This window comes from Camelus ferus, chromosome X (genome assembly GCF_009834535.1).
Source record: "Camelus ferus isolate YT-003-E chromosome X, BCGSAC_Cfer_1.0, whole genome shotgun sequence".
Classification (NCBI taxonomy): domain Eukaryota; kingdom Metazoa; phylum Chordata; class Mammalia; order Artiodactyla; family Camelidae; genus Camelus; species Camelus ferus.
The window spans coordinates 55,218,831-55,238,382 of record NC_045732.1 but is presented as its reverse complement, the minus strand read 5'-3'; the positions used below and the strand labels follow the sequence as shown (position 1 = coordinate 55,238,382).

Genomic DNA, 19,552 nt, shown 5'->3' with positions numbered 1-19,552 from the left:
TTATTAGTACAACTATTTTTTGCTGGTGTTAATAATTCCCTAATTTTTTTTTCATTTGCTTGGTTTTCTACGTATCTATTGCTAATTCTTTTCTTTAAAAAAAATACAAAACTTTTTAAATGGAAGTACTGGGGATTGAACCCAGGACCTTGCACATGCCAAGCATGCCCTCTACCACTGAGCAATACTCCCCACTTTTAAAAATGCATATTTATTTTTTGCTAATTCTTTTCTCAATATAACTTTTTATAGTCAAGTGTTCTGGTTTTTGTTGATCAAACAGTTCCTCTCCTTAAAACCCTGCAATCCATATACACCACTCCTCTTGGCTTGTATCATTACTGTCTACTGACCTTCTAGTCACTCTCTCCATCCTTCAGCCGTTTCACTGGCAGGCTTATAATCTTCTCCACACTTTCCCTTGACCCCTTCCCTCAAATCATCTATGAGAATTTCACCACTGAAATCAGTGATCTTTCCCAGGCTCTGTCCTCATGCTTCTTTGTCACCCTTAATTTTTTCATTACAACATCTTCAGCCAGCGCAGACTTTGGCCACTCCTTGAACCTCCTCATCACTTGAAACTGTTTAATCTGGAATTCTGAATGTCTCTTTTTCTTATCATCACTTTCGTAATTCATCTCCTGCTCCCTGATTCCCACTGAAACTTGCCCTCATCAAGCTCTCTAGCCCTCAGTTCCAAACCAGGCTGGTGTCCCTTGTTAGCTGATTCAACAATGCTCTTGCTAGAAATCCTTAAAATGTTTTGTTGCCTTCTCTGATTAGTCCTCACTTTGCTGATCCCTTACCTTGGGTAGACTGCCATCCACTTCCTTTGCCCCTAGATTTTGACTTCTTTGGGTGCTAGAGAAAGTTCACAAATGAGGCCAATTTAATCTAGTACAGATTGTCTCTATCTTGCTGGACTCCCTCTGTTGCTGGACAGCCCTTTTAGTTAATTCTAATGGACTTGCTACCACAGTCTTCTATCTAATCCTTATTTTTCCCTCGCTCTTCATGCTCCAGGGTCCGCTGCTGTTCTCTCACTCTCTGCAGGTGGCCTTGCCTTCTACTGAGAATCGGCAGTGGAACTCAAATTTTATTGTGCACCAGAATCAGTTGGAGGGCCTATTTAGATTGCTGGGGCCTGATAATTTGCATTTCCAAGTTCACGAGTTATCCTAGTACTACTTGATCCAAGGACCACAATTTGAGTTCACTATGTGAACTCCTTCAAAACCCTCCCTCACTGAAAAAATTTCTCTGTACTTTTAACAAACTTCTGATTCTTTTGATCTTCGAGAATTAAGAAGCTAACCATGTCTTCAAAATGACTCCCCTGGCAACCCTACCAATCTATTGACTTACGATCTCAATTTTTTCTGTTCCCTTCACCTGCAAAATCCCTGAAGCAGGAAGACATACTTGCTGCTGCTATTTCCTCATTACCCACACATTCCTAAAGACATTGAAAACCAGATTCTAGTTTCTACATTCTCCTGAAACTACTGTTATTGACTTCTAAATACAAATTCTACTTCCTTTTTTTCTTCATCCTCATCTTATTCCAGCTCTGTGGCATTGTGATCCATTGTATTCTTGATATTCTTTCTGCCGATTATACTGAACTGCTGCTTCTAATTCTCCTTCTCAGGCTCCTCTTCCTTCTTTCCTCAGAAGATCTTTCCCAAGGACCCATCCTTGGCCTCCTTCTCCTTTCTCTACCACGTCTCCCTTGACTATATGATATACAATCTTGAATTCTATGTCCTCTACCTGGACACCTTTACATGATCACCTTTACATGGACAACTCACAAAACTTTCCTCCTAAAGCTCTAATTCATCATTTTTCATCATTTTTAATGGACCAGTTGATGCCTCTATTTGGCTGTCCCACAGTCACCTCCAGCTGATCATGTATCAGCTTTTCATTCTATGCCCTCTATTTCTATTAATAATATCTCTAGTGCCCTAATCACCAGACTTAACATTGAGCATTCTTTTTTACTTTCTGTTTTTGCCACCACACACTTAATCAGTCATTGTAATCTGAAGATTGCTCCTATGTATAACCTCTCTCATATAGCTGAAAGTTAGGTTTTCTTCTTAGAATTCTTTTCCATCTGATCTGTGCTTCTCTTTATAGCCCTTATCAACTGATCAATCTATCATACATTAAAGTTATTTAGGTACATATCTTAGCTTTTCTAAAAGACCATAAAGTCCTTGAGAGAGACGATGACAGTATCTTTTGTCTTTTTTTTTCCCAAGCACTTTATAGCTTAGGATGGTGCTTAGTAAGTTCTCAATAAATCTATGCTGAATGAATGAAAGCAGTATGCCACTGAGACCTTTTAAATCCTACATGTGGCTTGTGGGTATAGATTTTAGCTTTCAGGTTAAGAAAAGTTAGAATATAAGATAAATTACATTGAAAGAGCTATTGCATATGTGCAGTGAGTTCCTCCATTGGCTTAGCTTACATACTACAGAAGTGGTTTCATTCCTTGAATAAATTGTATACTAAGGAATGGCAGAATAGAGAAATAGCAGAGGTGGAGAAGAGAAAAAGGTAGCAAGAAAGGTGTTACCAAGAAGTTATGTATGAAAAATACGTATTTGTTTCAAATTAATTCTTTGGTGTGCATATATATATATACAAAAAGGATTTGGAGTGGAGAACAAATGAGATGTAATAGAACAGAAAAAGAGGTGTCAGAGACAATGTAAATATAATGGAGCAATAACACCAGAAAGAAAAGAGAGTACAGAGAAATGCAGGGCACAGAGTTCCATGTCATTAGTAAAAATGGGCTAAAAACTTGGCTCTGAGATTTTTGGAAACCATAGGGAAAAACAAGAAAAACATGATTAGTGACAAAATTCCAATTGTCCATGAGAAAAAGCTTCATAAGTTTTCAATAGCCACTTGTATTATAGGAAAATATATTTTATTTTCCAGTCAGAATACTTTAAGCTGTTACAAATTCAATCACCTGGATTCATTATAAAATGACAATCCAAAACGCCTACTTTTTTTTTTACTTGGTTGGAAGTGGAAGAATCATGTTATTTTATAACAAGATATCAAAATGTACACTAAAAATTGGAATAGGACAGCTTTGATTAGGTTTCAATAAAGTTAATTTCAGTGTGCTTTGTTAAAGCATCACTTCCAATTAGTGCTTTTCTATCTATTATATTTAATATTTAGCCTTCATCCTTTATGATAGCTTCCTCATGCAACAAATGTTTGCTGAGCATCTACTATACTCAGGCACTATGGTAGGTGCTGGACTTAAAGAAAGATATAAAGTGTCTCTACAATGGAAATTGACACAACATTGTAAAATGACTACAACTCAGTAAAATTAAAAAAAAAACTGTACCTACCCTTAGGTAGTTGAGAGTCTTAGAAGAAAAATTTTCTGTAGAAAATTTATAATCATCTTCCACTCCTATCATTATTCAAGTAGCCAATAGTCCATATGCCTTAAGTTAAATAAAACCATTATTTATATGGTGGTTTTACATGACAGTTGAATAATTTACCCCCATTCCCCCCAAAAATAATACCTCCAGCAACTTTATTAAAACAGGTACTAAATTACCTACATTTTACAGTTGAGGAACCTGAGGTTCAGAAAGATTAAGCAAAATACTTAACCTACAACTAGGAAGTGGGAGTTCCATTTTTGGCTCCAATTTCCATTCTTTCTTCATTGCAACACTTTGCTGCCTGAGTTTACTCATAGAAAATTAAATTAGGTCTTTATTTCAAGTAACAACCTATTGGGATGAGTAACTTCTTCATTTTAGAATTGTGATCATTGTATAATACATTCAACTCAGTGACAACATTTATTGAAAATCTTCTATGTACCACGTACTGTATAATGAAACATTTCTTTCCTAAAATATCTATGGAGGTCAAAATAGCAATGAGGATTTTCAGAACCTAAAATTCTGACACTTTTTCTCCTGCTAGGATTTCTTCTTGTGGTACAAAATAGGAAAAGACCAATTATTGTGTTTTTTTTGTAACCTTGTTAGCCAAATGACATTGTACATAAAATGCATTTAATTTCACAGGGATTAATGCCCAATGGATTAACTGTGGTTTCAATCAGTCTGATAGCTATTAAGTGTCCCAAATCAAAACAAAATTAGTGAAGCAGTAACTTTATTTTTCTACAAGTATCACCATATCATTATGAGGGTTGCAGGATAATAATCTATATATTGTGAGCTTTTCTTAATAGTAATGTTTTCTGTTATCATGTAGCAAAAAGTTACTACCCCGGAGGGTCTAAGCACAGCAGACCTTGTTTCTTAACATGTTCATGACCTTTTAGAGGATTAGGCATTTATGTACAATTGCTTTTATATAACATGGCTTTTTAAGTACTTTAATCTGCTAAGCAACCATTCTACATAGGTGAAAAATGCACACATTTAGGCCAGTTGCCTAGTGGGGATAAATTTAATTGAGTCAATACCCTCTACTACTAGATTACTACTGGATTGTGATTTGTGCCTTGATCACAGACTGTCCCTAGTCTTGAACAGCATTCTCACAGATGTGTGTCATTAAGCTTGAGGGGGGCGGGCAGGCAAGAAAATATAGACAGCTCAGCTGAAATCTGCTACTATTGTGTATCTACTGTCTGCAGGACTCTATAATCACTACCATTGAATTTTGTAAGTATGGTTGGTCAAAAGTATCTTTGAATATTGAAGTTTATATAATGTAGATGCTAGCAAGAAATTTGAACCCTTTTTTTGTTGTTAATGGAGGTCCTGGGGATTGAACCCCGGACCTCGTGCATTCTAAGCACATGCTCTACCACTGACCTATACCCACCAACCCCCAATGCTAGCAAGAAAATTCCACTTCTGGAATCTCACAGATCACAAATAAGAAACAAAACCCCAGATTGGAACTAGGACAAGAACTTCCAAGGCATTAGTGAGTTGAAGCCCATGGTTTTTCTTTACAAGGTACTTCCTTTCTACAGATTTTCTGAAATATGACCATGAATTTGTTTCTGATTTCACACCTAAACAGTGTTGCCTTTCTTTGGGTTTGTGGCAGTAATTCTTTTTTAAAAAAATTATTTTATTTTTTGTGGTGGCGCTGGTAGATTTTATTTATTTTTAGAAGAGGTACTGGGAATTGAACCCAGGACCTCATGCATGCTGCACATGCCCTCTACCACTTGAGCTATACCCTCCCCGACTTATGGCAGTAATTCTAATGAAAGTTTTTTTTTTTTTTTACTAGGAATCAGAGAAAAGGAGTTAGACTGCTTGGCCATTTTTATGGTCAGAAAGTGATCTGATAAAAGATATTTGATGAATGCATGCTTAAGAATGTCTAATAATTTTTTGAGAAAGCCCACATTTTGTATATCTGGAAGCAACTATTCTTCAGCACAGTTTGTATTTCTGCCCTGTTTCTATGTGAAAAGCTAAAGCTTTTATCTAAGACTGACACTTGAGATAGCTCTCATTCATCAGGCAGAAGAGTTGACATGAGGCACTCTTTTTATCTAAAGTATCCTGTCAACTGAATTTTGTCACAGAGAGAAAACCTTCATCCATTAGGAGCTGTCATTATTCTGACCGAAAACATTCGTGTTTCCTTGGGAGGCTCCATATCTTGGCTTTTTCAAGGTGACAAGAACATGGATTTGAGCCAACTTTAAAAGAAATGTCAAAACATACCTACAAACAGTTCTAATAAAACTAGGGAGCTCTACTGACCTGTGATTTAGTAATTGAAAATATTGTTCACTGGCACATCATAGTTTATGGTTAGGAAATTTCATTTTATTGTTGAGCATAGTTCCATCAAAGACTTTAACAGCAGATGATAAGCTGACTTCTGTCTGTCCTCTCCCTCCAAACTTTTGAACTGAACTGGATTTTGGTTTTTACTCTGTTACTCAAATGCTACTGCAAATTGTAGACTGTACAAAACCGAGGAGGAATATATACACAAATGAGTGAAATTTTGCTTCCTGCTTTTCTACCTTGCCATCTTTTTTGCCAGAAGAACCTATTCTTCAATTCTAATGCTCTTAGTCTCTATTAAATTTTCTCTAAACATTTTGCATAATTTCATACCAAGAAAATCAAACTCTTGACCATTTCAACTCCTAGCCTAACTAACCTCCGAAACTGCTGAGCAAACACAAGAGGTCTTCTGGGGAGGCAATATTGTGTAGTGGTTACAAGCCTTTCCTCATTTGATCTTTGTGGCAAGTTTGTAGCATAATGCCTGGCACATAGCAAGAGCTAATTAAATATTAGTTATTACTATCATTTCTCAAAATAAAATCACCTCCCTTTGGTAACTTTTAATACCTCTCTTTATGTATGAACACAGACATGATGTAAATCATTCTTTATCCTGGACTCTGATTCTTTACTTGGGTGCCACATAGAAATCATGCGAGCAAAAGTTTTAGTGATGGCACTAGAGATTCATGTACCCAAAAGGTTTACTAGTGTACAGCGCAAGGACAGAATATTTATGCAAAAATTAAAAAAGAAATACTTCAAGACAATTGGAAACTATAAAATTATTGTCAAATGGATCAAACTGGATGGAAAAAAAACCCCATGATTTTCACAGCATTATGAGGGGATTAAAATTGGCTAAGAGAAAGGCAAGCAAAATACTAAACATATCAAATCAATTGTTTGTGGATTCTAGTGGGGAGCTCAGTACTTGAATAGCCTCGGCTAAAGAACTGCCCTTTTCTGCTGGGGAAAGTTAACGGTTTTGGAAGGGACCCACAAAGAGAGGGGAGGCAGGCAGCTGTCTGGCCAGCTTCAGCAATGAAATAATGACCTGTAGATCACTGGAATGACATTGACATGACAGCTAGGTTTTCCTCTATCCAATTAACCTTGATCTTTAAAATCAGATTTGAAACCATGTTTTTAGGCCACTCCCAGTTTGGTGAATATATAGATGGCCCATAATGGAGAAATGCTTGAATAAAACATGAAATCAAAAGTTAATGATTATTCTGAATAAAAACTTGCCTAACTTTAACCTTCACTTACTGAGAGGGGTCTATCACTAAGGAGCTGACTGCCAAGATCTAGAAATCCAGTAGGACTCAAATGTCAGTTTTCAACTCTTATAAGGAGTTCAGTTTGGTTGCTGCCATTAGATGTACCTGAACTTACAAAGAGAGTGTAAGGAATCACCACTTCTTGAGGAAGTACTCTGGCTTTCTTAATCTGTCTTGGTTAGCTGCTTTAAGAGAGAAACCTGTAAAAGATTCTTTCCAGAATCACTTAGCATTCAGAGTCACTTACAACCAAGTAGGTAGATGACTTCTTACATTTCAACGAGTACTTACTGAACCACTATAGGGTGTTCAATCAGTGTTGTGCAAGATATTATGGCATATACCAAAAAGTATGGCTCAATCTTTACTTAAGTTTGTTTCTTTTGAGTAGGAAGAGGGTGCTGAAGAGCACACAAAAAAAACTTATTTAGGACACTATTCATAGTAATCTGTGTTTAGGATTTCAAATGTCTCTGAGGACTGCAAATGTTTTACATTTGGCTCTGAGCTACTTTTTCCCATGTCAGATGGGCTAAATACTCAGTCCAAATAATAAATGGAGGGAATCCAATAAGAAATAATAAAAATACATTGAATTGCCAAGGTTCATCTAATCCAACTTTAAGATGTACTAGTACATCAAGCTGATTTTCATTGAGAAATGCAAGTCCAAATGAAATTCTTCTATAGTCAGTATAATTTAAATAACTCCCATCTTCTCTTCCAGCAGGGGATAGATGAATAAGCCATGTGGTGGTAACAAGCAATTCAAAGATTTTGGTTTACTTGTTTTACTGTTTTATTTAAATGTCTATATTCAAGAATTTTTATATAAATTATTCAAGTTTGCATTCATTAGGTCATTTAGACTCGAGTGAAGTGAAACTGAAAATGTTATTGCACTTTTGCTTTTCCTTTAAATTCCTCCCATATTGAAAAATGCATACACCAGATGCAAAGACGATTTAGCTGCTTGATTCATGTGATGACTTTGTGATGAGTTACTTGTATTAATAGGTTATTTCACTTTTTTCATTTGATGTCAAAACATCTGTGAATTTAGAAATGCTTAATATTGTTTATAATTGTGGTTGATGTTTTCTTCAGGTGATAATTCAGGATGATGGCCCTGAAAAATTGGACCCCAAGTATTTTGGAGAGTTGCTTGCTGATCTAAGCCGTAAAAATACGGATCTATATCACTGCTTATTAGAACATTTGCAGAGAATTGGAGGAAGGTACTGTAAATATATCACCTGACTCAATGTTGTAATTTTCAAACAGTTTACAATACTCTGGTTTTTTTAATAGACTATTTTTTAGAGAAATTTTAGGTTCATAGCAAAAATGTACTTTTGATGGGGAAACAGGGCAACTCTGAGCAGATCTGAGCAAATGTCTTATTTTAAGAGTTAATGTACTTTATGAAAATCATCAAAGAGGTCACCAGCTATTTTAGGATCAGTAAATAATTCTGTGTACCTTCTTTTGTAATGTACTTTGACAACAAATGTAACCTCTTGGGCAAGGAGCTCAAAAAATGCATGGCACACTATGACTTGTTTTAAGATATTACACTGATAAGATAAGAAACAATCCCACTGTCAACACACTACTGTTCATCTACTGATGTGTGCTCACCAAATGAAGACCAGAGTTTAATACACTTAGGGTTATGTATTATTAGAAATGGTATATATTATTTAATATTATATATAATATATGAAATAGAAATTATATAAATACCTATTTATAAATTAATATAAATATGTCTGTTATATAATGATATTTTATAATAATATCTAATACATATTTAAATGTGTAAACATAAACAATTTAACAACTGTTCAGTGTAGATGAGAGCAGATTATGTTATGAAATGAATTCCATGAGCTATACTCCAAAAGTCGCCTTCTACTACATAGTCACATCATTTATGCTGTTGTCTGTCAGGCAAAATTTAGGAAAACGCCAAAATTTCAGAAAAATCTGGAGGATAAAGGAAAAGTCAGTGTAATTTTTTTCTAGTTCAGACTTCACTAACTAGATTCTTCTACTTCTTAGAAATCTTTAATCTCTTCTTTATCTTTCTCTCGACTTACTATAACTCTGTTTATTAGCTCTCTCGTCCTTGGCTTTTCTTGCTTTTATATTCATGGTTACAACCATTCTCTCATCATCATCATCAACTGCCTGGCCTCTTTATCTTATTGTCCCTCTGACTTAGCAAATGCTCAACTCTGGATTAGTCTAGCTCTCTGCTTTATTGTTTTCTTTTTTTTCCCTGCATGCAATACTCAACACTCACTATCCCTCGAATTCAGACATGACCCCATGAGGACTGTTTTATTTAGCCTGGTTTCCTTGGTCCTTAGTGTGGTGACTGCTTTAGTGTGGTACTTAATAGATATTTGTTGAATGAATGAATGCCTTCTTTACGCTACATCCATGCAGTTGAGCGCAGTAAGAGAAAAGCACAGCCATTTATTTGAATTGAGGTCATTATTAACGCATGATTTCCATCTTCAGCTAGGCCTTCATCATTGTTTTATGGCAATCAACATCTTCTCCCATTATCCAAAGAACTGTTTCACACATTCATTCATTTGCATAAGGTCACTACCTTAAAATCTTCGCCCTCACTCTGAGTAGTCTGTTATTTATTGAGTGTCCCCTATGTGCCAGACACTGTGCTGAGTACTTTTTCGATATATTGTCTAATTCACATAGTAACCATAGAAAGTTTCAAATGGACACCCAAAGAGACTAAGTTATTAACCTAAGATCACACAACTACTAAGTGCTTGAGGTGGATTTCAGCATTTTTGAGCATTCTTATCCCTATAAATCATGACCCAGCTCTTCTGCAAAGCCTTCCCTAGATAATGAGTTTGGTCTGAGTGTTCCTCTTCTGTGCATTAATCATGCCCTGTGAATATCCTGGATTTATGCCCCAGCTTTTGTTACATACTAGTTGTGTAGTATTAGGCAACTTCTCTGTTTAACCTCTTTGTACCTCAGTTTCACCATCTGTAAAATAGGGGTTATAATAATAATAATAATAATAATAATAATAATAATAATAATAATAATAATAATAATAATATTTATTTCATAGACTTTTTATAAGTAATAAATGATTTTACTTAATAAATAAGTAAGACATGTACTTATAAGGCCCAGTAACAAGCCCACCAGAGGATTCCAATACATGCTCAAGTCTGACAACCACTGACCTATGGGCACAAAAGTGGCAAAATCTGGGACTCGAACCTATGGGAGACCCTTTTTCTCCCTTAGGTAAATCCCTTAACCTTTCAATACTAGATACATATCTCCAAATTATTTAAGATATTGGAGACAAATTAAAGGAATTTTCAATTTTTGAATCATCAAATTGGAAAAGGTCTCAGGATTGAGACCAATTTTACATTGTTCAAATTTTGCTTTGGCTCAATTATGGTTATGACAGAACAAGAAAATATTTGTGTTTGTATTGCCCCCAAACAGTTCAAAGTGCATGGTCTTGACAAAGTTGCTATTCAATAAAGGTTTACAGAATGAGAGTTAGATACATTCCAGATTTATTAGTCTCATACTAATTATAAATAGACAAAGTAACTGAAATTAAATTATTTTATAATAATCATCAGCTATAGGTGTAATCTGAGGTTCTGAAATAACTTCCTCTCATCGAGGGCTTTGATAAATATACATGGGTGACCTAACTGTGTAATTAAGCACTGCAAAGCATTAAATTTAATTTTGAGAGTAAATAAAATACCCAAAAGAAAATAGAAAGTGTCTCCACATTAGTAAACACTCCAGAGTGGAGAGGGTTGCATAAAGTTTTGGTGCTTAAGAGTTTCTGTTTGTCAGAGGGTTGTTAGTTTTTTTCTTTTCATTCCTTCCCTTTCTCCCTCCTTTTTGTTTTGTTTTTCCTTATTACATTCCTTCCTTCCTAGGAGGTGAGATGGCACCTATTTTTTTTCTTTTTTCTGCCCTCTTTTTTCTGCCCACTGTAATTTTAGCCACCATCCCCCTGTGCTGAATGGAGATGAAATCCACACTGACCTTTCTACCTCCTGACTCTGCTCTCTTTGTTTCCAATCTCTCTCTCCCTCTCCTTTTGTCTCCACTTTTCTTCTCTTTCTAAATTGGAATTCAGCAATGAGTGGGCTGGAGGGTCTGAATTAAAGAAGGTTGTCTTATGAAACCATTTTGGTTACATTTGTAAATTCCAGTATTCAGGGCTGTTGATTGTTCCTTGTTTTGTTTCTTTTGTTTTCTTATTTGTAGAAATAAGTAAGTGACTAAGGACATGTGTACTAGGTTGGCACTGGAATTGGGATTTTAAACGTAAAAAGACTATTCATACTGTGATAATTCCAGTTAACAGTAACGTGAGATTACTGCAACTGCATTATGATACGTATTTTTAACTTGTTTCAGCTTCCAGTATATACATAGAGTTACTTTAGTACCACATTGAAAAAGTAGGAGATATTTCAGTTTTTCACTAGGGCCTCCCCACAATTTCTATTTTGGGCAACACAGGAAATACCTCATACATATATATATGAACAATTGCACATATTCAGTCATGCCTTGGGAAATGAAATCTTCAGTTCTCATTCTCCACATTACTTTGTATATTTTTGTAAGTGCATGCAAGAGGTTTTGCACAGTGAGTGACCCACTTATCTTTGTAAGCAATATATTACTCATAAGCACTTACTTAGAAGGTAAAGGTAGAAGCTAAAGCACTAGTTTATATGTCTAAAATACTTTTCTGTTGTACTTGAAGATATGGCAACCATATCTGATTTCCTAAGATCGTCTTAGTTTAAAATACTCCATCTTGCTATCAGAACATGAGTGCTGTATTTTTGTTTGTTTGAGAAGTATATTCACCATATGTGTTTGGTACCCAATTTTTCTACTAAGTGCAGAGGGAACAAGTAGGCGAAAAGGCATGTCTGTTGCCATTGACAACACTAGAACTGTATCCTTCCCTGCTGTCACCATTCCCCAAAGGAGCAAGTGCCAGACTGTTATGACCACTAACAATTCTCTTGCAGCATTTCCCTACCTAAAATGGCTCCACAAAGGGCCTTCCAACCCTCATGGACAAACTCTTACCTTGATGCTGGAAATTCTATTATCCCACTAGAATTTTGATCATGTTGCTTAAGGCGCTGTCCCTATGTAAACATGCAAATATCTCTTAAACTTTGTCACTGCCATATAGACTGTGGTGTAGACTGAATGAGTTACTCAGTCTTATCTTGCAAGTTTTGATTTTGATAAAAAGGGTGTGAACAACTTAAAGACACTGTAGGGAGAAGCTGGAGTCAGCATTGAAAGGAAACAATACAAGGAGAAAAAGGAGGTGGAAACAGAGAACAACTATTATTGATATTTGTTCACTCAGGTAGTATTTATTGTCAGACACTGAGGACTTCTACATCTAGCCACAAATAGACTGGTGTTAATGGATGGTACTAACCAATTCTGCATATTTAGTTGGTTTGCTATTTGGATGTTGTTCATTTTGAATAGATTGACTAGTTCCAGGAAAATTATTTTTGTCAAGTGCCCTTTTAGTTAGTTTAAATTTTTTCATTTGGATTATAAATTGAATTGGTACTATTATGATATATCAAAAAGTAAGATAAAATAATCAGAACGCTAGCATTTATATATGATCAATGTATATATTTTCCTAAGTTTTTTTTTTTCATTCTTGCAGCAAACAGGACTTTGAGTCTGCAGATGAGGTAAGTAGTTATAAAAAGAGTTGAAAATCAAATATAGTTGATAACAAGGCAGATTCTGATTTTTGCACTAATAATATTTTCGTTTGGTACCTTTATTAGACTGGAAACACAGGCTGGTGACAGAAATGATGATCATTTTGCCTTTAAAATGATGTAACCATTTATATCTTTGTGACAGCTGTAAAAGTGATAATTGTTAAAGTAATAATCATTCACACAAAAAATGGTTAATCAGCCATTGCTTTATGATTTAATTTGTCTTTACTTACCAGAACATTTAAAATTTCATTGACTACATACACTCTGCCTTAGAAAACTGAAATCTACATTAACCAAATAAATAGCAAGTTTAGTTTTAATGTATTTCAAAGCCATGTCTGTCCCATGCCAAATAGCCAGCAACCTCAAGTATTATATGTGCATTCTATTAATAATTACTTTAAATAGAATAAGTCATCAAATAGAGAAAGAACTGATTTCAATGTAATAAAGGCAAAGTGGCCTCTTTTGTGTTAATTTTCATCTTTATTTTCAATGTATTGATATACTGCATTCATTACAATAATTCAGTAAGCCCTAAATTGCCTCTATGAATTATTGACTTCAATTCAGCTCCTCACTTAAAATTAGTTGAAGCTTCCTAATGTTGCTGTGGCAACATCATAATCTTTCAAAAGTCACTACAGCTCTATGCAAATTCTCAATAAACCTTTAAAAATTATTTCCCCAAATTTTCATTACTTAAAAAATCAGCCTCTAAAATGTCACGTTTACCACCCAAGAAAACTTCCAGTTGTTGAAAGATACAAGGAAAGAAAATGTTTAATGGGATTTACGAGTCCACTCTTTTGTTTTTAAATTGCTCTTTTTAAAAATAGAAATGGAGTATTTGATTGGTTGCCCAAAACCTTTCCCCTGAAATTCCTGGAATTCAGGTTTCTTTTCATGGTGTATGTAGTATAATCGACATTTTTAAAGTAAGAACTGATAAAGCCAGAAGTAAAGTTTGTAGCAACCTTTACTCAAAAAATGAAATAATCTTTTGATGTCCCTAAAAATATGTCCTGCTGCATGATAGTCTGTGGTCTACTGACCCTATCATTAAAATACTAATGTGTATCTGTTAATAGATAAGCCTCTCTTTTCTTACAGTCAGAAGACATTGAATCGTTGATTCCAAAAGGATTGTCAGAATTTACAAAACAACAAATTCGCTATATTTTGCAGGTAAGATGGGGTCCATAGTGGTTGGGAACTCAACACTAACAAACTGCTAGCCAAGAGCATCTCCCTTAATTAAGAACAGAACGTTCGAAATAAAAACCCTGTTTCACAAGAGTTGATTATACTTTGATTAAACAAGGATTGCATTATAGTTTGGTCAGACTATCAAACACTAGTATTGAATGATTAGCATTCAGGAAATCATTATAGAAATATTATTCCCTGCTGTGGAATGCCTTATTCTATAATGCTGTAGCATAACCTGACTTTAACTTACAGGCTTTGTCCTCCTCCATTCTACTTTCTGCACCTCCGCATCCTACCCCAACAGTGAGAAATGGAAAAATCAAAGCCTTGGTTTTCCTGAATTGTGGAAAGATAGAGACCACTGCAGCAGTAAATTCCCCTACAATGAAGGGAGAGACAGATCAGGACAGATCAAGATAGGTACTAAGGAAATATGACTAAAAAGAAGAGTAGATGTGTTTGCAAGAAAGGATTCTGAAGATAATCTAGTTTTGTCTAGTCAGGCAAATTTCTAAGTTTGATATTTGGTCTCAAGCTTTTGTTGATCATCAAAATATTAGACTTGGCATTATATCTGTGAAACTTAAATGAAATACTATTTTTAAGTGGTACACAGTCTGTATTATAAGGAGAATACGTGTGGGGAATGCATATGCTCGGCAGAACCTGAATCTTAGAGATGTCGTTGGTATTATTTCTGGTGGCGGATGTCCACCCACAGTGCATTCAAGGCCTATTTCTTAGAAAAACTCTTTCTGGGAATGTTTGCATCTAAGTCCTGAGTGACATTAGTCTGCAGTTTTCTTTCCTTGTACACTCCTTGGTTTTGGTATCAGTATAATCTAGCTTCATGAAATGAATTGGGAAGTGTTTCTTTTGTTTCTTATTTTCTGGAAGAGACTGTATAGACATGATATTAACTCTTTTTTCAAACATTTGGCATAATCCTCCAGTGAAAATATCTGGGTCTGGACATTTCTTTTCCAGGATTTTTTAAAAAATTCTAAATTCAATACCTTAGTAGGTATAAGTCTGTTCAAATGATCTGTTTCATATTGGGTGAGTTGTGGTAGCCTGTGTTTTTCAAGAAAGTAGTCCATTTCATCAAAATTGTCAAATGTGTATGTGTATGATTATTTGTAGTATTCCCTATTATCCTTTTGACTATTGCAGGGTCTGTATTAATATTCCCTATTAATTCCTGATACTAGTAATTTTGTCCTCTCTCTTTTTTTGTTGTCAGTGTTGTTAGAGGTTTATCAATTTTACTGAACTTTTTTCCAAAGAACTAGATTTTAGTTTTATTGATCTTCTCTATTTTCCTGTTTACACATTTTTGCTCTTGTCTATATTATTTCTTTCCTTTGCTTGCTTTGGGTTTATTTTGCTCTTCTTTGTCTCATTTCTTGATATAGGAAGTTAGATTATAGATTTCAGACCTTTCCTATTTTCTAATGTAAATATTTAATACTATAAATATCCTCTCAGCATGACTTTAGCTTGTGTCCCACAAATTATGGTATGTATTTTCATTTTCTCTTTGTTTTATTTATTTTTTATCTTCCTTTAGACTTCTGCTTTAACTGGTAGATTATTCAGAAGTGTATTTGTTTTGTTTCCAAGTGTTTAGAGATTTTCCTATTGTCTTTTATTAATTTCTAATTTGATTCCACTGTGGTTGGAGAACATAGTTCATATTAGATCTATTTTTTGAAATAGTTGTTTTGTTTTATAGTCAAGGATATGGTCTATTTTGCTACATGTTCCCTGTGAGCATGAAAGGAATGTGTATCTGTTGTTGGATGAAGTATTTCATAAATGCTTATTAGATCCTTTGGTTGATGGTGTTGTTGAATTCTTCCGTATTCCTGCTTATTGTGTGCCAAGTCGTTCTATCAGTTGCTGAGAGAAGGGTATAAAAGTCTTCTTTTATAGCTATGGATTTGTCCGTTTCTCCTTTCAGTTGTACCAGGTTTTGTTTGGTCCAGTTTGCAGCTCTGTTGTTTAGTGCATAAACATTTAGGATTACTACGTCTTCTTGGTGGACTGATTCTTTTCCATTATGTGATGTCTCTCTGTGTCACTGGTAATTTTCTTTGCTCTTAATTCATTTTAATCTAATATCAATACAACACTCATGCTTTCTTTTGATTAATGTTTGCATGGTATATCTTTTTTTCCAAACTTTTCTTCTCATATATATTTTAATTTTCATTATATTTGAAATGAGTATCTTATATAAAACACATACATGTCATAGTTTTTTTTTTAAGTCAGTTTGTCAATCTGTCTTTTAACTGGTATATTTAGACCAAGTTGTAATTATTGATATGTTAGGGTAGATCTGCCATTTTTAATTTTTTTTCTTTGCTTGGTTTCTGTTTGTTCTCTCTGTTTTTGTTTCTCTGTTTTCTTTGTCTTGCTTTCCTGTAGATTATTTGAACATGTTTTGGAATTCTATTTTGATTTATCTCTAGTGCTTTTGAGTGTATTGTCTTATACCTTTTATAGTGGTTGCTGTAAATATTACATTATATATTCATAACTTATCCCAGTGTGCTGGTGTCAACATTTTATTAGTTTCAGTGAACTGCAGAAAATTTTGCTTCTTTTATCTCTCTTTAGCCTCTGCATTTATAATTTTTAGAATATTTCCTCTACATGTTTTGAGTCATATCAGACTGTCATATTTTTTTTGCTTCAATTATCAGATATAACTTAGAAAATGCAAGAGGAGAAGGAAAATCTACTCTATTTACCCCTATTTTTGCTTACTCTGTTAACTTGTTCCTTCTTAATCTTCCAAATTCCTTCTTTTATTATTTTCTTTCTCTTCAGAGAACTTCCTTCAGCCATTCTTCTAGTGTAGGTCTGCTAGTGAAAAATTCTTTTTGCTATTTTTCATCTGAAAATGTGATTTCCTGTTCATTCCTAAAGTTTTTTCCCCCTATTGGATACAGAATTTGAAGCTGACAATTCTTTTCCTTTAGCACTTAAAAATGATGTGCCACTTCCTTCTGGCCTCTACAGTTTCTCATGAGAAATCTGTTATTTGAATTGTTATTTCCAATAGTTATAGTTTCTCTTGCTGTTTTTACGATTTAAAATTTATCTTCACTTGTAAGAAGTTTGACTAATATTTCCAGCCATGGATTTCTTTGAGTTTATCCTGTTTGAGGTTTGCTCAACTTCTTGAATCTGTATATTTATGTTTTTTGCTAATTGGGGAAGTTTTCAGCCATTATTTCTTCAAATACTTTTCAACTCCACTCTTTCTTCCTTCTAGGACTCTGATGACATGAATGTTAGATATATGTTATACTCCCATTGGTCTATGGGGCTCAGTTCAATTTTTTTTCTATCTATTTTCTCTCTGATGTTCAGAATTGAGTGTTTCCTATTATTCTAACTTCAAGTTCACTGATTCTTTGCTCTTTCCATCCACCGAGGTTTTTGCTTTCTTAGTTATTGAGCTCAGTTTTAAAATTCCCATTTACTTATTCTTTATGTCCTCTATTTCTTTCCTGAGATTTTCTGTTTTGTTGCTGAGACTTTCTATTTTTCATTTTAAATCTTTGTAATTTCTTGTTGAAGCATTTTTAAGATGACTGTTTTAAAATCCTCCAACATTTCTGCTGTCTTGTTGGCATGCATTAACTGTTTTTTCTTAACAGGTTGAGATTTTCCTGGTTCTGAGAATGAGTAATTTTAAAAAATTGAAACTTGCACATTTTGAGTATTATGTTATGATTTTCGATCTTGTTCAAATCTGCTTCATCAGGTCTCCTCTGATACTGAAACAACAGGGGAAATGGGGGCACTGCCTGTTACTGCCAACTGGGGTGGACGTCCAGGTTCCCTCCTCTTCCTCTATTGACTGGTTAGGGGAATAGCTCTTTGTTCCTTCTGGGCAGGGCTAGGAATTATGGCTCTCTACTAGGCCCCCACTGAGAACACCCTGGTTTGGATGGGGAGAAGTGTCTCATTACCTTTCTCCTCTTGGCTTCTACCAACACTGCAAAGTGAATAGCCTCATTTTATTGGGCAGTGATGAAAGTCTTGACTCTCCATTATGAATCCTCTTGACATCATCCTAGCAGGGAGGTCGAGAGAGACAATCTAGGTTCCCTTCTTGGCTTTCGATGGTTTGGGTGGGAGTAGGGTAGAGTTACAGGTTTTTTTCTGTGGTGTTTGACTGGAATAGAGTGGTTATTATTTAAATGTTCTCTGCCTTGCTAGGCTGCCCTTTTCATGGTCCTTTGGCTAGAGATACTAGGGACTTTTGTTGTTTGTATCCACTGGTGTTTCTGGGTTAACTGGTTTCCCCAACACCACCCTGTGATATATGAAGCAAAAAGAAAATCCAGGAACTCACTTCTGTGTTATTCCTCAGCTCCCAATGTTCCTAACCAGACTTCATTTTTTGATCACCTTTCAGAGTCTTTTTATGTTTGTTTATACATAAAGTCTAGGGCTTTTAGTTATACTTAGCAGAGGAATAAAGAAAAGTATTTTTGCTCCATCTTTTCAGAAACAATTTGCTTCTTTTTAAAACCATTTTTCTTTGAAGAAATTAGTTTAACCTAGTGAAAGGGTTTCTCTTTCTCCTCTTTAAAATTTGAGATATTTCTATACTTCAAGGTTAAAGTTAATTAGTATTGTATTCTATTCAACTAAGGCAAAATCCACATATTTGGCAGCACACTTGCAATTTATTATTTGAAGTTTGACTCTCATCTTTTCTAATCTTTAGAGAATAAAAGTAAATTTGAGAATTTGCTGATAGATTTCTGTCATGAGAAAGATGATACTTCATCATGAAAAAAGTAATAGACCGCTGTTCTAATTATGTAACTATGATCTCTTCAGGAATATTGTTTAGATTACTTATGTATGTTATTGGTAAAATATCCTGTATCCCTATTCTAATATTTCCATATCAAAAATAAAACTGTTAATAAATTTGCTTGTAGGAACAGGAAAATAAGACTACTATTACTTACATTGCCTATTTTTAAATGCTAGTAAAACTAAACTATCAATCATTTTCTTCCTCCAGATGAGGGGTATGTCTGATAAATCACTCCGGTTAGTGCTGTCCACATTCAGCAACATACGGGAGGAGCTTGGACATCTTCAGAATGACTTGACAGTAACATTTATTTTGATTTTTATTTCTTCCAAAGCCTTTCTAATTCCTAGCTTCCTAGCATAGAAGTCAAAGCATTCAGTCTTCTTTAAAAAATACTGAATACAACACAACAATATTATGCTCACCCAGATATAGTTATTTCCTTGAGACAGTTAATTTGGGTTGGGAGAGGAATAAAAAGCTGGCCAATGTGAAAATGGAAGAAAGTTGGGTGTACACATTATTTAATTTACCATTAAGGTAATTTAATGCTTAAAGCTAGGGAGTAGTTTGTAAAAT

At 34.7% G+C, this 19,552-nt stretch overlaps 1 protein-coding gene across 2 annotated transcripts in view; it reads left to right on the top strand.

The window, feature by feature from the left end:
• The window catches only part of POF1B (POF1B actin binding protein), a 72,352-nt gene that overhangs the window by 36,380 nt on the left and 16,420 nt on the right, over positions 1-19,552 (top strand). For both annotated transcript variants that reach the window (XM_014563343.2, XM_006189536.3), the window contains exons 7-10: positions 8,198-8,328; positions 12,843-12,870; positions 14,023-14,097; positions 19,181-19,273. In XM_014563343.2, the coding sequence (XP_014418829.1) occupies positions 8,198-8,328; positions 12,843-12,870; positions 14,023-14,097; positions 19,181-19,273 (327 nt within the window). The remainder of the gene's footprint in view (positions 1-8,197; positions 8,329-12,842; positions 12,871-14,022; positions 14,098-19,180; positions 19,274-19,552) is intronic.